General features: G+C 26.3%; 2 protein-coding genes across 3 annotated transcripts; both read left to right on the top strand.

The window, feature by feature from the left end:
- Positions 1–91: 91 nt before the first annotated feature.
- On the top strand, positions 92–3743 carry LOC113550304 (zinc finger protein OZF-like). 2 transcript variants are annotated; one of them, XM_026952033.2, is made up of 5 exons: positions 92–234; positions 320–402; positions 1264–1898; positions 1977–2593; positions 2659–3743. In XM_026952033.2, exons 2-5 carry the CDS (start codon positions 368–370, stop codon positions 2932–2934), a joined length of 1563 nt encoding a protein of 520 aa, XP_026807834.1. In that variant the 5' UTR covers positions 92–234; positions 320–367; the 3' UTR covers positions 2935–3743. The 2 variants fall into 2 exon arrangements, with proteins under 2 accessions (XP_026807834.1, XP_026807833.1); XM_026952032.2 differs by lacking the exon at positions 92–234 and having other exon boundaries at positions 249–402.
- Positions 3744–15463: 11720 nt separating this feature from the next.
- On the top strand, positions 15464–16605 carry LOC113547857 (mpv17-like protein). Its single transcript, XM_026948399.1, has 4 exons — positions 15464–15833; positions 15911–16005; positions 16085–16197; positions 16266–16605. Exons 1-4 carry the CDS (start codon positions 15705–15707, stop codon positions 16490–16492), a joined length of 564 nt encoding a protein of 187 aa, XP_026804200.1. The 5' UTR covers positions 15464–15704; the 3' UTR covers positions 16493–16605.
- Positions 16606–16630: the final 25 nt, after the last annotated feature.

Here is a 16630-nt window from a genome sequence, read left to right as displayed (position 1 = left end):
GATCGTTTCCGTCGCGTCGGAAAACAATCACACGAGTGTGGAATCTCATGGCCCGGGCGGTTACACAATAAACTCAATACCTCTCGATTGGCTTGATCTACGTGATTACGACCGAGTTCAGATTTGTTATTTTCAGCGCGACGGGCACTGAACGTTATCAGACTATCAGAGGTTTCGTCTGTTCGACTGATAACAAATGAACTGCCGCCCATCGTCGGACGATAAACAAAATAGGTATAATGTTTGTTTATCAAAATATTATATTTTTTTTCAAGATTTTTTTTGTATTAAAAATTAGTTTTTAATTTTTTTTTTTTAGTTTCCTTCGATGGTAACTCGGTCGTCTCTATAAATTTGTCATCGATTTATGTCAACTATCGCTACTCCGTCCACGTCATCTAGGTAAGTGTTTGCAAAAAGTGATTTTATATCGATACACTTCAATCTTATCGACAACCCTGTATTTCAGTTTATGTGTGGTCGTTGTTATAAATTCCAATATTTTATATTACTTAAAGAATACTCACAATTGACTTTACCAATTTAGCCTTATTATTTTCTAAAGACAAATTTGATAACATTAACAACTAAAGTATTGAAATATAAAATAATTTGATGATGGTCAAAAGAAATATATTACAGAGAATAAACTTTTATATTTTAGTTTGTCTGTTTTAATTGCTAGCAATTAAAAAATACTACCTACCTAATACCTTTGATAAATTGAATATCTGCCTCACAATTTAATTGATAAAATATAGAAATTTAAGAAATTTCATTTCTCATAAATCTAAAATGAAAAAATAAACACCTCTTAATTAAAATTAAAAAATTTTTTAATTCGACATTTTAATATTTTGTTTAATTATAAATACAACTAACTACAAAATACAATTCAATCATAGGTACCTAACAACATCTCACGGTTTAATTTGATATTAAAATTTTAAATAAATTCTTTTTAAACTTAATACCAAATATTTTAAAATGCACAATTCAAAATTTATTAATGTTCTAAATAAATGTTAAATTTATAAGGTATTTTTAATAGACTAAAATATGTTAGTTTAGCAAATTTTATAATAATATGAGGTTTCATTACTTTAGTTGATCATTATCAAACAAAATTTAATTTTCTCATGTTGGCTGTAGAAGTAAGACTTAGATCTTAAGTAACAGATTTTATTTACAAAATAAATACATAACTAAAAACTAATAATATTAAGTACATTGATGATCTAATGATTAACTTTTAATTCTTAGGATGATGGACGGAGACAGTGATAAATATTTGTCAACTATATCTTATGAAAAAAAGATATTAGCCAAGGAAAATATAGAATTGATATTAGGGAAAGATGTCAAGGATTTTTTGGACAAAAATCTAATTTTCCGTAATATTTTTAAATGTTTACGTTGTGAACTAATTTTTGAGAATGAACACCAATCTCATAATTGTATAGCATTACCTTTAAACATCAATAAACAGAAGAAATTAAAACGAGTATTCAAATGTTCACTATGTGATAAACACTATCTTTTTCCATCATTAGCTATGCTCCATTTAAAACGTCATCAAAAATGTTTTGAAAATAAAGTAAAGAACATATGTGATATTTGTAACGTCAAATTTGAAACTACGAAAGAATTAAAAGACCACTTTGAAGTGAAACACAATATTATTCAATTTCAATGTAATATTTGCGATAAATTATTCAAACAAGCCAGGAATTTACAGTATCATATGATGAGTCACTCTGGAGACAAACCATATCAGTGTGAGTTGTGTGGACATAAATTTACTAGGGCCGATCATTTGGTTAGACATCGAAGAGACAACTGTGATCAAATGGAATTTGAATGTGACTTATGTGGAAAAATTTACAATACTAAAAGAGGTATTGTATAGTAAAACACTTTATTTATATTGGCTGGATGGATAAAAGTTAATTTATTGGTTTGGTTATTATTTTCAGGTATAAGAACGCATTTGAAAGTGCACTATGACAGCCCAAAGCCTGGTACTATATGGGCGTTGTATACAGAATCTGGACAAAAATATTATGAATGCACATTATGTAGCAAAACATTTACACAATTTTCTAGATTCAAGGAACACATTCGAACACATACTGGTGAAAAACCTTTTGAGTGTCAAATTTGTAATAAAAAGTTTACCTGCCATTATAAACTTAAAATGCATGGTGATGTGCATACAAATGATAGACCCTTCAAATGCAATTATTGTGAGCTTAGTTTTAAAAATCGAAGATACCTTAATAAACACATGCGCAAACATGATGGAATTAAGAAATATCAATGTAGAATTTGCAATAAAGAATTTCAATGGTACAATAGTCTGAAATATCATATGGTCTCACACTCTGGTGATAAACCATATGTGTGCATTGAATGTAACAAGTCTTATTCACATCTAAGTACCTTAGTAGCTCACCAACGGACCCATAGTGGGGAAAAAAATTATGGATGCCATATTTGCAATAAAAAATTTAGTCATTCTAATACGTTAAAAAACCACATAATCACTCATAGTGAAGATAAACCATTCAAATGTCATCTATGTCCAGCTCAGGTAAAATTTGCACAATTTTAATAGGTAGCTAATAATAACAATTATTTAATATTTAATTATTACAGGTTGCTACATGTGCGTCATTGAAAACTCACTTGAAAACACATGGTGGAGATTTTCAATGTAGTTTCTGTGGCAGTACTTTTTTCCAATTATCCAATCTTAGATGTCACGAACGTAAAATACATGGCAAAACAGATTTCTATGACTGTGGAGAATGTGAAGAAAAATTCAGCTCAAAATTGCAAATGAAAGAGCATTTAAGACATGAACATAACATTATATTCACAAAAACTGTTACTGTATATGATGTTGATTTTATACAAGGTTTCTATGATTGATCATATTGTATCAATTTAATAATTTGTTTTTTAAATATAACAAATGTTTAAAAAAATTGTTGATAACCAATAAACATTGGTTTATTTTTAAAAAATTATATTATTTTATGTTATGTAGTTAAATTAGAAAATTTGTCATTATACCTTTTTCAAGGCTGGCTTAATGGCAATGTAGTTGCATAAGCATAGTGCATTGCATATTTAAATGCTCCATAGCCAATCAGATAAATTGAACTATTAGATATTTATGGCTGATTGTCACAGTTTGACAGTTACACAATTATTACATATTGTTAATAATTCATTAGTTATTACTTATTATTTATTTTAATGCAATATTAATTGTATTATTTACTTATTGTTTAGTTTTGTGTTATTTAGTGAATTAGTTATGATTAGTTAAAACAAATTGTATTTATTCAGTTATCTAGATTTATTGATGTGCATAAAATCGTACTGACTAAGTACCACCAAACCTTACCACTAAATTGGTTTCTTAAAAAAAATTTCTCAAATACCCAATATTTATCAAGCCCTGTCTTTGATTTTATAGTGTTTTTTAAGACAATTGTGTTCATTAATTATAACCAGGACTTAAAAGTTGGATCACTTAAAATGTTACTTTTTAGCTTTTAAATATGCACTATAACTAGCACAAAAAATCAAAAAATATGCATTTAACTTGAAAAAAAATTAAATGTAATTTTACAAATTTTTGAGCTCACAGACGTCAAGGACTGTCTAGACTGGTTGAATTATAAACTGTTAGCAAAATTGTTAAATTATTTAAATATATATGTAAAAGTTTACTTATGATTAAATTATTTTATATATTTACCTTGAGATTACACTGAATTATTAAATGTTTTCTTATATTTTTAAAAATATGTGAAAATATACACTAAAATAGCACTATAAACCCTAAATTAGCTAAATAGCAATAAAACCAGTAAATATGCAAAAAAATTACAAAATTAAATTTTGAGTATGACATCAAAGAAGTGTGAAACATATTTACATATTTATATCTCACTTTGGATGTTCTAGGATGAACTAACAAAAATATTCATTTGCTAGATTTTCTAAGTTCTGGTTATAACCATATAGGTATAATTAAATTTGTTAAGATAACTAGCACACAAAATCAAAATTCATCACCACAAATTTAAATTTCAAAGTTTTAAAATTATCTATTTATAAATGAGAAGTGAACCATATATATTTCATTAATATTAAAACTAAATTAAATAACTATTTTTCTAAAAAACCATAAAATTATCAATAAAATGGCTATTTTTAAATTAGTCTGATTATATTTACAAGTATGTGACTTGAAAAAAATATTTTAAAATACTATTTAACTATCATTTATATTCACTAAAATATATAGTAACTCTACTTTCCAATTAAATTATATACCTACTTAATATTATAAATTATGATATAATTTTAATAACCATTAAGTTTACAAGTTCTATGAATAAATACTAAATTTAAAAATTGGATTATGTATCTTTTACATTTTCAATAATAAGTAATAACATTCCGTTCAAGATGTTAGAACATATTTGTAAGAGCTGAAATAATATCAACTAATTAAAACCTCTAAAAAATGTGATTATTTACTGATAAATCATAAATTTCTAAATATCTTTAATACTTTCAATTTAAATAGATTGCAATAATTGAAGAAAAATGTTAACTGTCATAAATAAAGTTATTTTACATTAAAATTTAACATATAAATTATTATTTAAAAAAATAATATACTTTAGACTTTTAGAGTTACTTGCAAGGTAATTTAAAATGTTTGCCTCCCCCCCAAGCAACTTTTACACTTTTATTATTTGATATTACTGATGCATACCAGTATATCTATATACCACTATGGCTTTAAATGCATTATTAGCTTATTGTCTATCTTAATCCTATTAAAGTAAGAAATAATTTCATAAAATTTACAAGATTATATAAATTGTCATTTGTATATAATATAATACAAAAATGTATCTAATCTAAATTATGTTTCGATTTAAAACTTTATTTTATAATAATTAATAAGAAAAAATAAGACCAGTATATGAAAATTAGTTACACACGGTGTTTATTTTGGATAGGTACCTGCATAAATATTAAATGCAGCTATATTATTCTTCATAAATTAATTGAAGCTTATTATTGGGTTAACTTGTAAAATCTGAAAAGCACTAGCTATGTCATTGTGAATTTTATAAATTCCTATAATTCATGATATAGGTATTAATAACGATAAGCAATAAATTATATGGATATAAAAGTAGATAAGTCTGAAAAAACAACAAACACATACTATGATAGTGTGATGTCACATAAATATTTGTATGATTAGGTAGGTACCAGATTACATGACACGTCTGCCCACCTATTCCTACTACCTATCTATATTTAAAGTATTATACAAATAAGCAATAGATATGTCTGTGATACTTCTAACTAGGTACCTATTTACTATATTTAATATTTATATTTATATAATATAATAAGTAGGTACTTATGTCTTATACTAGTTATACTTCTATGGACTAGAGAGTTATTTTAAATTCCATGTAAAAATAATAAAATTAATAATTGGCAATTGATATACTTATACTGATTTTTCTATGTTATAAACATGAAGTACCACAATATATTATTAATAATTGACTATAATATTATGTACATAATTTTAAAAAATACGAAGTTAAATATTACAAACTAATTAGGTAATACTGATATTTTTGTCTTGAACGTATAATATGCAAATTTAAAACATAGCTTTTTAATATTTACATATTTATAAAAAAAAATTGTATACTTACCAAACAAATACCTAAAATATAACAATAACAGTAACCAGTAAGCAATAACAATTGTTAAAACAAATAATATATCTACAGCTGAGAAAATACCTATTTAAAAAATTCAATGGAGCAAAGTAGTGCATTAAATATTTCTATATCAAACATCGAAAAAAACAAGCTAATAACCTAGATATTAGCTAAATCATTAATCAGTTAGCTGTAGTCAAAGCAAGAAAAGTTAATGTACTCAGTTAAATAATTATATATTTATATTTAATGATCAATTTATAATTGTAGTTTATTAGCTTAATAACTAAAAGAAAATTAATATTTATAAAAAGTTATATTCGTAGTTATATACCAAGTGGATATTTAATATACGTAATTACATAAATAAGGTTTGTTAATTAAAATAAAACTGCTCGATATATCTATGTTTACAAAGAAAAAATGATAATGTTTATTATACTACTTACTGTAGTTACCTACTAATACTAATTAGTACCTAATTACTATAACTATTATGTACAATACAACATTGAACATACTATAACATCTATTCGTCTATAACCATATAAACTTATTATTACTTACTATTTATTTAACCTGATTTTCTGGGCAGAACAAACATTTCAGAATTTAATAATATTTGTTACATATATACATGTTATAACCCGCATTAACTTATAATAGTTTTTAAAAAATTGTCAATTGATAAATACTTTTATTTGGTTATTACTTCACTGAAGATTTGTTTTTAATTGTTTTTCAATAATTTATGTAATATAATTTAATTATTGTTAATTATTATAACTTAACCAGATGAGTACCCAATACACATTATTGTCATTATTATTGCTCTGGTTTATAATAAAATTGAATAGCATGTTAATTTATCAGTGGGTAGGTAGCCCGTAGTCAATATTGACAGTATGAATTTAAAAAAAAAAACAATAATTTACTGAAAATAATTAAATAACTAAAGTTTTTAGATTTACCCTATTATTGGGGCTCCAATATCTTATAGTTGCGCCAATGAGCTCCCCTCAAATAGGTACACAATCGATACAACCTACATGGTTACACGATATAGAGTATATATATATATATATATATATATATATATATATAATTTAAACTAACTGATACCTGCCAATTGCTATTGTACATTTATATTTTTAATTATTATTTTGTTGATAATTAATATGAAATCAAAATTTCGAAGTTATATAGTTTACTAAAACAGTGGCGTGGTAAAGGCAGTAACCGAAAGGCGGCGGCGCCACGGCCTCCGATTTTTTTTAAAGGCCTGGTGGATAAGTATAGCCGTTTAGCATAATGACAATTAGGCAATGATTTAGCATTAACTAAAGAATATTTTTCTACCACATGTAAATAATTAAAAATAAAATACTAAAAAGTAAAAATGCTTTTAGTGGGTGACTGAAATATTAGATAGTCCGCATTAATACAGCTAGCATTTTCAGATGTATCATAGCCGTTGTTGAGTCCAAAGCACCTTCATGCTACACGACCATTGTACAATAATTGCGTATTAACTTATGTTTTTATTTTAATGAACCACTATTTTTATTTCAACTGACGAAAATTGTCTTAGTTAATTAATTTACTTTATTAAACAAATAAAATCGCTGGCGGAACTAACCAAACTTATGTTAGTTTTCTTCATTTTTGTAGTTTTAATGTATATAATATATAATAATATAATATAATAAACAGAACACTATTATATACTACAGTAACAGTATTAGAAAATATACGTGTACCTCCTACTACCTTTCTGGACTTTTAGTTTTATTGCTTATTATGCAATAAGTAATACATAATCAAATCCCTATAAGATTTAACACGCTACAAACATATAACATCGACACATCGTATATAGATGATAGGTCCATATAACGTGATTTTAAAAGAATGCTATTCGATAATATTTTAGTATAATACTTCATGTAATAATATGCACAATATACATATTATATTACATACAAATATGCATTACATAGTTACAATAATACATAAACCTTACTGTACTCATATTATAAGTATATTAAATATAATATAGATAGATAAAGCCATAAAGGTAAAAATATATACCTACTGTATTATACATTTATTAAACAGTACCTATGTGGCTATTTACGGTTTACCTATATAGGTACACATATCTACGATATATATCTCAATACGATGACAATACGCGCAGTTGCACGAATTGGAAATAGTGCAAATTTATATTTTTGCACCATCAGAAAATCATAAAAAATTTTATAATTTCTATTTTCAAAAGACTATATATTTGCTTATTTAACAAATATGATAAGTACCTATACACTGTATATATATAGTTGTAATTGCCGTACAAATGTCGTTTTTAATATTTTTATATCAATTATACTACGTAAACCATTTTCCGGCAATACCTACACGTGAATTGAAGATAGAGTTAAGAATTTTTAATAAAATTTTTAATCAAAAATACGACAACACTTCAGTATCTGGAAAATTAGAAGTAAGAATAGAATATATAAGACAAAAATATTTTTGATTAATGACAGAATCAATAAAAAATTTTTAATCATACCAACACCAACCAACCAGCAAGTTATTGTGAGTAATCACTTCCCTGCTAAAACAAACATATTTTGGAACAACAATGGGGCAAAAACCACTAAGTTGTTTAGCTACTTTACAACTTGAAAAAAGTAATAGCATTGATTTCGACTGAGTAATCAATGAATTAAATTCAATATGTTTTTATAGAAAACGTCAATTCGGTTTAAAATAAAAAATTGTAAATTGCTTCTTTTTAATGTTATAATAATACAGTTTTTACTATTGAAATAAGTCAATATTTATTTATTAATTTTATAAAAGAAAAAATTGACAAAGGAAAATAAATTGTTTGTTAGGCGGAGATTTACAAAGAAAGTTGGTGTATTGATTGCCGATGGTTTAGAAGTTAAAATATTAATTCTCATCTGCATCATCGGAAATTGAAGTTAATTTACGTCACTGTTTACCTGTAGATATGGGCGATATGGCTGTATGCATAAACTGAATTATATTTTTAATAAAAATTATATAATTATTAAATATGTTCTTTCTTCCCTTTAGTACTCATCCTTCGTACCTCTTTCAGAGGGTAAGTGATTTAGGCCCAACTTTTGATTTTTGAATGTTATCATTACCGATATTAATTACTCAACTATAAATAAATGGGAGTCTTAAATTGTATAATATTATTTAAACAATTTATAGTGACATAAACCGATTCAATGAGTTATTCACACGACTGAATGGTTGAATATCAAAATATTATAATATCATTAATATAATAATATCCCATATAATATTATATTCATATAATATTCGTTTTGTATCACAACGTGCAGTATTTGAACAGCAAATCGTGTTGCAAATTGAATGAACGACAGTCTCGCCATCATATTGTGAATACTGAATTCAATTGAGAACGAACGCACTATACAGTATTATCACATCATAGTCAATAGACGTAATTGGCTGTATGAAAACTATCGCCGTCAGTATTATAATGTGTCTGTACAGTATACCGCTGCATGCACCAGCCGCGATATACGTTCAGAATGCGTGTAACACTGCCATACAGAGTAATGCATTGCACTGCAGATACACTGCAGGGGTAACTAAATAGCGATTCGCGTGAGTTTTGGACAAAGTTTATATGACCCGCAGATAAAACATTTATTTTAATAATATTATTTTTGAATTTTGATGGTTAATTAAATGAGGTTTTCATTGATTTTCATTTGATTTATTTTTCTTTACTTTCTTTGGGTAAACCTACACGTATAGTTACATTAAGTTTTTATGGTCACGGGCAACTTTTAAAATTAATAACGTGACCCTCGATTAACGATTAAAAATATTAATTGAACTAATTATTGGAGATCCCTATGCATCGCTGAACGTTGCTCCTCGAGACTTGGTCATTGAAAAAATAATAAAACATTTCTTAATAATTTTCAGGTATAAATATTTAAAATGTGTATTTATTTATTTTTATTAAATGGATATCATTATATCAAAGATCAAACATATGTATTATATAATTCTTAAATAATCAACATCTCCGCTTATTATTATATTATATCTACTGGAAGCATTGCGTTCAAGACATATAGTAAAAGTATGAGAAATCATTAAAACGTATGGTTTCTGTCGTTTCTGGTTAGAGTTAAGAAAACTAGAAATATTTTAGGTACTATATAAACGCAACAAAAATCATAAAATATGAAAATTTATAGAATTTCTGTAATGATATCTAACCTAACTAAAAATTGAAATGTATAATATTTTATACCAATAATAATTTATGTAGCCAACATTTAGGCATGCGAGATTAATTTGGTGATCATCGTGTCCCGTTAATAATTATGTAATAATGATTTTCAAAAAGATAAATCGTACGCAAATGCAATACAGCTGATATAAGTACCTATACGTACCGAATGACGAATATCGCGATCTATTTGTATTTTGTAATTTGTACCGAATAATTCATAGGAACATACAAGCAGTGTGAGTACACCGTACACATACGTTTTAAGTATATATGTAAATATAATCACGTATTGATGCGTTAAAAAAATCTACAAGACTGTCGGTTGACTCGACTCGATTCCCTATTTGTTGAATAAGAATTGACTACCAATTATAATATTGATATTATTATGGTTGGCGAATTAATTTCTGGTCAAAATCGTTATTTAGAAATTATAGGCATATATTATTTATATAATACATACCTACTATATAGAGAACGCTGTACAAATTACAGACAATATGATATCATATATTATATACATATTAAAATAAGTTAAAACAATAATATACTTTGGCAATAGTACCTAGTTTGTAGTGATTAGTGTTAGTACTCAAATACTCAAGTATTATTTTTGGAACTGATATTAAATATTTTAAATTTAAATTTACTTTATATTAATATTTACGCCGACTCATTACTTTAAGAATAATATCAACATAAACTGCTCATTTATAAATACCCAACTAAAACGGTCTAAGAAATGGATAAATGCGAAAAAAATCAAACGTACCTAAAATTAAAGTTAGTCCGCGAAAAAGCTGAATTGCATTACCGACTAACCGAGTATTAACGCATCCACAACCGTCTTATCATCACCAACAATTAATACAAAATTTACGTGTGACGTCTTAATCGAAAACGGTATAGACATCGATAGACATAAATAGTTTAAACAGTTTAGAGAATAGTTTTAACTACGTTTTAGACATGCGCACATGCGCTGACGTTTTGTTAACATTACCGCATTATAGGCTTTAGTCGGGTTTCAAAAATAACCTAATACTATTATTTTCTCATGAATTCAAAACATTTTTGAATTTTTAATGAATTAATCCTTGAATAATAATATTGCCGGCGTGATTAGATTATTATGTGTTGTATATATACATACTGTGCACGTAAATATGTATACACGTTTTGGAGAGCGGTTACTGTCGAATACGATTTCCATATCCTGTAGGTCGTTATAAAACAATAAAACATTTTCCCCACACATATTATGATATGTTAATCAGTCTAAATTCAATCTCTGCTTGCTTTACAATAACTTTATACAGGTCGAAACTACAAATATATAGAACATATTATGTACACCGGAATTAATCGAAAGAGAGGAGTTTCAAATATTTAAAATGTTATAAATATACATTATTAATATGGGATACATATTAAGATACATACAGATATATTCATTGTTTTTAATTCTATATATTTAATTAACAAGTACCTAATACCCAAACTATAGTAATTAACATTTATGTGTTTGCAGAATATTTGTACCCGTCTACTTAAAGTACTAGTGGTATAGTGGTTTAAGGTATACCATAGTTAAATAGTCTTATTCTTCTAGAGTCTTGAATTATTTCGTCTTAAGAACTTCATTGATTGATAATTATATTATTTCACAATTGATATTTCGAAATTCTATACTATTCAATTGGGTTTCTCATTATCTACTGGCTACTATTGAATATTTGAGGTATGAAAGCGTTATTTTTAAAGTTGAAAATTACGTTCACTTTTCGCTGAGGTCACGAGAAGACCGTGTTTCATCTTTCACACTAGCTAATGTTTGAAATATTAGAAGTAATTTATAATTTTTAGAAGTGGTTGCAAAAATATAATTATATATTAGAAAAGTTTTCAGTAACTTTCTTCTATACCTTTATTAATTTTTCAGCTACCACAATTCACAAATCTTGACTAAGCGAAACATCTTTTTTTCGATAATATGATATAGGTACATAATATACACGAAAAAAAGATTGGAAAATGTTTTAATCTACAAATAGCTCAGTCGAAATATTCGAAAAACTATACCAAGTGTACAGAAAATGAACATTTGGTGACATTTTAAATTATCTATAGTCTATACCGTTCTTCGTTTTTGTATTATATCAATAAAATAAGAAAATTGATTTTGACAATAACTGGTTTTTCGATAAGATTCCTGTTTTTTTCTTATTTTTTTTATCTGTGTATCACAATTATAAAATTAAAATATAATAAACACTAACGTACGTACTAACATGGATAATATTCTTACCTTTAAAGCAGGTCAACTCGCTTTAATACTTAACAGTTGTAACATCACACAATTGGTTTATTTGGTCATTTAACACTAATTTGTAGTGCAGTACGTTCGTAAGGTGGATATAAAATATTATGCGAGTATATTGCGTTCTCTTTGCAATGTAGAACGTATTAGGTATAGGACATAGGTACTTTCAGTGAACGTAGTATACCGACGAATATTGTAGCAAAGAAGTACTTAAAAGATAAACTGTACATATCTTATATAAGTATAGATACCTAAACCTAACTATATGTATACTGAGTGTCGGGTGATTCTTTTATCGATCAACACTCATTATTTAAAAATCTATTAACGGTTTTTAAAATATTTTTTTATATAATTTCTAGTCGAAATAAAACAAAATTTTTCAAGTTTTTAGCTTTGTTGTTTTATAACATACATTTTAAACTTTGTTGTAGCAGAATATTTCAATGCATTAAAATCGAAATTCTAACAAAAAATAAATTAATTTATGAATTATATGTACATATTTTAGATGAGCAAAGCGGACAGCTATAGGTACGGGAATACTCGGCGAAAGTTTTGTCTACTACTCCGCTCACTTTAACTTTAAATATTTATAACTCATACTCGTATAATTAAGCTACTTTTCCAAATTTTGATTTTTATAAATATGTTAAACTATATAAAATTTATAAAGTACTCCAAAAAATATTCTATTTCAGAACATAAAAACATGTTTTATGTCGACTGTTAATTATGTAAAAAAAATATTTTCAAAACAGTTAATAGATTTTTGAATAAATTATGATAGACGATAAGAGAATCACTCTGTATATAATATACATATACATATTTCATAGATGGTTAAACTTCAATGGCCAGTGCTTAATATTTCTTCGTTCTGAACCAGAGTACAGTGCTTTGCAACAATTTATCAAATTTCACATCAGACAATATTAAAATATGATAACTAATTACAGTATGATTGCCAGTTTCGCAACTATTAACTCAAGAGGACTGTGTATAAAATTTATTCGGAGGTCCAAATGAATATTATTATAATTTACTTGATTTTTGTATTGCTACAGCAATTAATCAGTAGTTTTTAAACTTTTAACTTAAATGGAATCATTTCTAACCTTATATACGTACATCACACTAATTAGACAAGCAGTTAACCTTAGTATTAAATATTTAAATAGGTATATTTACAATGGGATATTTTGTGATCAGAAGTTATAATTCTATAGTGTAATTTATATAGATGCTCAACGATAATACCAGAAATAATAATAAAACTACTTAATAGTCAGCCTCTACGACCATTGTGTATCATTATGCAACGATTCAATAGCGTATGTCAGGGATAGCAAACCTATGACACGAGCACAATCTTTAAGTGACATCCGCAACTGTTAAAAAAAAATGAAAAAGCAATTGATAAATTCAAAGTTTTTTGAAGATAATCAGTTTAATACGAAATCAATAATTATAAAATATGTAAACATATTAGGAAATGCATCCGAATTGTTTTCAAGTAGGTTTTCTCAATTTCGATATCTAGAAACAACTTTAGATTTTTAATAAGTCCTTATATAATTATACGAACTTAAACTTAGTTTTTTTAAGTGGTTAAATATTGAAAATTTAGATATGGAGGTAATAGAATTTCAGGGAAGTAAAATTTGGAGAAATAAATTTATTAATTTGAATAATGAGCTTGAAAATAATCATTGTGAAAATTTGATTGTTATTGAGTGGAAAAGTCTTCTAAATTAATTTACTTTAATAAAGAAATTAGCAATTTCTTTATTGACAATGTTTAGATTTACTTATTAGTGCGAGCAGCTATTTTCTTTAATTAATTTAATTATATAAGTCAACTGTAAGGAATAGTCTTGGAACAGATTTAAGTACAGCATTTGTGCTCAACTTAAATCAACTAAATCAGTGGTAGGGTGAAGTGAAATATTTTAACGGGCAATTCATTTTTTGAATAACCTACCACCCCTTGATTCTTACCCATATAGCAATGTAGCATACTATACACAACAAAAAAGTGTCACTTTATTTTAAATGCTATAATTAAAGTATTAATTACTATGTATATGTTTTCTTTGTATAACCATCGAAGTTGTTATTCTTATTAAGTATCAAATTAATTCAAATGATGTAGTCAAGTAGTCTTGTATAACAATTTCTTACTAAATCCAGCACCCATCAACCCAGCCACTCGATATCCACCCTTTATAAATGATCGGGCAACTGACCTTCAAAATAACGGCGGTCAACATGCCACTGAACTGAATATAGTCCGAGGATTGATTCATTAGCCAATAAAATTCAGGAACAAAGTTCTCATTATAAATGCATGTATATAACTTTTATATTTTAATACTCTAATATATTTAATTTTTTAATAATGTTATATTTAACTTATTTTTTTCAATTAGTCATAGATGTAGAAATTTTTAAGTTAAAAAAAAGGGTTTTCAAATTAGTTGACACACAAGGAAAATAAAATAGAACCAAAATTTTGATTTAATATGTGGGTACAGAAAATATCCTTGGTGTTGGTATGCGCCATGCGGTATCGCACGTAGAAATAAACTAAAACCTACGCCTAATAGATACCTCCATAGAATTTTAAATTTGCACTCAATAAACATATATAAATCTTATAGGTAATTAATTCATAGAATTGAATAAGGAAAATTTGTTAATTGTTATTAATGTAACAGAACTAGACGAATGTTCAACATATCAACATTGTAAATAAATATCAATTGGCGTTTTCATTACCTATCTGTTTGACTGTTTATAAATTAGCTAATATTGGTGATTATTATAGCCTATAGGCTACTAATACATAGTTTGTACTCGTCTACGAGTCAAATAAATCGTCTGTGGACTGTGGATTATTATGAATTAATTTATAATGAAGTACCTTAGCTATTACACTGTACTCGAAATCAACACCATCAGCGCTAGAACACTATAATGAAACCAATAAAAAACGTGGGGGAACTTATAAAACGAAACAAAACCACATTACACATGCTATCTCAGTAGTATCGAATTCGGTGCGACAATATTATGTAAAAATAAATTACTTTATACTTTTAAACTATTTAAATGTATAGTAAGTAATACCTAGGTTATAGACCAATCTTAACATTTTTTTTTACCGTTTAATAATTCTAGGCGAGTAGAATCTATACATAGTATAAATTCTATCTAAAATTATAAATATCTAAACCTAAATCATTTGATTCTAAAAAAATAAAATAATTATTCAAAAATGTCAAGAATAATAAGAGTAGTGAAGGAAACTTTTAGAAAATATCCAATGATAGCTAATTCAACAGTCTATGGTACAATGTGTGTCGGAGCGGAATTTTCACAGCAAATATTGACTAAACGTATATTGGTAAAGTACTAAACCAACGTCATTGTATTATATATTTTACCAAAATTAAACATTTAACATATTATACATTTTCATAGAATAAAACTGAACCACAAGAACCGATTGACTTAGATGTATTAGGACGATATGCCATAGTGGGCACTACAATTTGTCCAAACATTTTATACATTTGGTAATATAACACATTTTTCAAAACCATTTTAGTTAATAGTTTTTATATTTTTTAATAAATAAAACTAATGTTTTTTTAGGTATAAATGGTTGGACAAAGCATTTGTGGGTACTGCACCAAAAATTATTGTTAAAAAATTATTAATCGATCAATTTATCATGACCCCACCATTTTACGTAGTTTTCTTCGTTAGTAAGTTAAATTTGTAATATAAATATAAGTCTATTATCTAATTACTCTTTGTTTTTTATTGTTTATAGCTATGAGTCTTCTTGAGGGTAAAAAAGATCTTTTTGAAGAATGCAGACAGAAGTTCATTCCTACATTCAAAACTAGTTGTGTGTTTTGGTTGCCAGCACAAGCTATTAATTTCATGTTGGTGCCGCCAGCTGCTCGTGTAATTTATGTTGGAATGTGTTCATTTATATGGATAAATATGTTGTGCTGGATCAAAAGAAATGATTACAATGCCATTAAACAAGAATAGTTAATTAAAATGCACAAACGTGGTATCAAATATTAATCGCTTTCAGTACCTACATTATATGTTCATATTATTAGTCCTTTATCTGTTATAATTTAAGACTGTTTTTATTGATAAAAACAATAGAAATAATACAATTAA

The sequence above is a fragment of the Rhopalosiphum maidis genome, chromosome 1 (genome assembly GCF_003676215.2).
Source record: "Rhopalosiphum maidis isolate BTI-1 chromosome 1, ASM367621v3, whole genome shotgun sequence".
In the NCBI taxonomy this organism is placed as follows: Eukaryota; Metazoa; Arthropoda; class Insecta; order Hemiptera; family Aphididae; genus Rhopalosiphum; species Rhopalosiphum maidis.
Note: the sequence above shows the minus strand (reverse complement) of the source record. Positions and strands in the feature narration are given on the sequence as shown.

Coding starts and splice junctions, on each gene's coding strand:
- LOC113550304 (XM_026952033.2), top strand. CDS start 368: ATGTCAACTATCGCTACTCCGTCCACGTCATCTAG. Junction 403..1,263: donor ACTCCGTCCACGTCATCTAG/GTAAGTGTTTGC, acceptor TTTAATTCTTAG/GATGATGGACGGAGACAGTG. Junction 2,594..2,658: donor GTCATCTATGTCCAGCTCAG/GTAAAATTTGCA, acceptor TAATTATTACAG/GTTGCTACATGTGCGTCATT.
- LOC113547857 (XM_026948399.1), top strand. CDS start 15,705: ATGTCAAGAATAATAAGAGTAGTGAAGGAAACTTTTAGAAAATATCCA. Junction 16,006..16,084: donor CCAAACATTTTATACATTTG/GTAATATAACAC, acceptor ATGTTTTTTTAG/GTATAAATGGTTGGACAAAG. Junction 16,198..16,265: donor TTACGTAGTTTTCTTCGTTA/GTAAGTTAAATT, acceptor TATTGTTTATAG/CTATGAGTCTTCTTGAGGGT.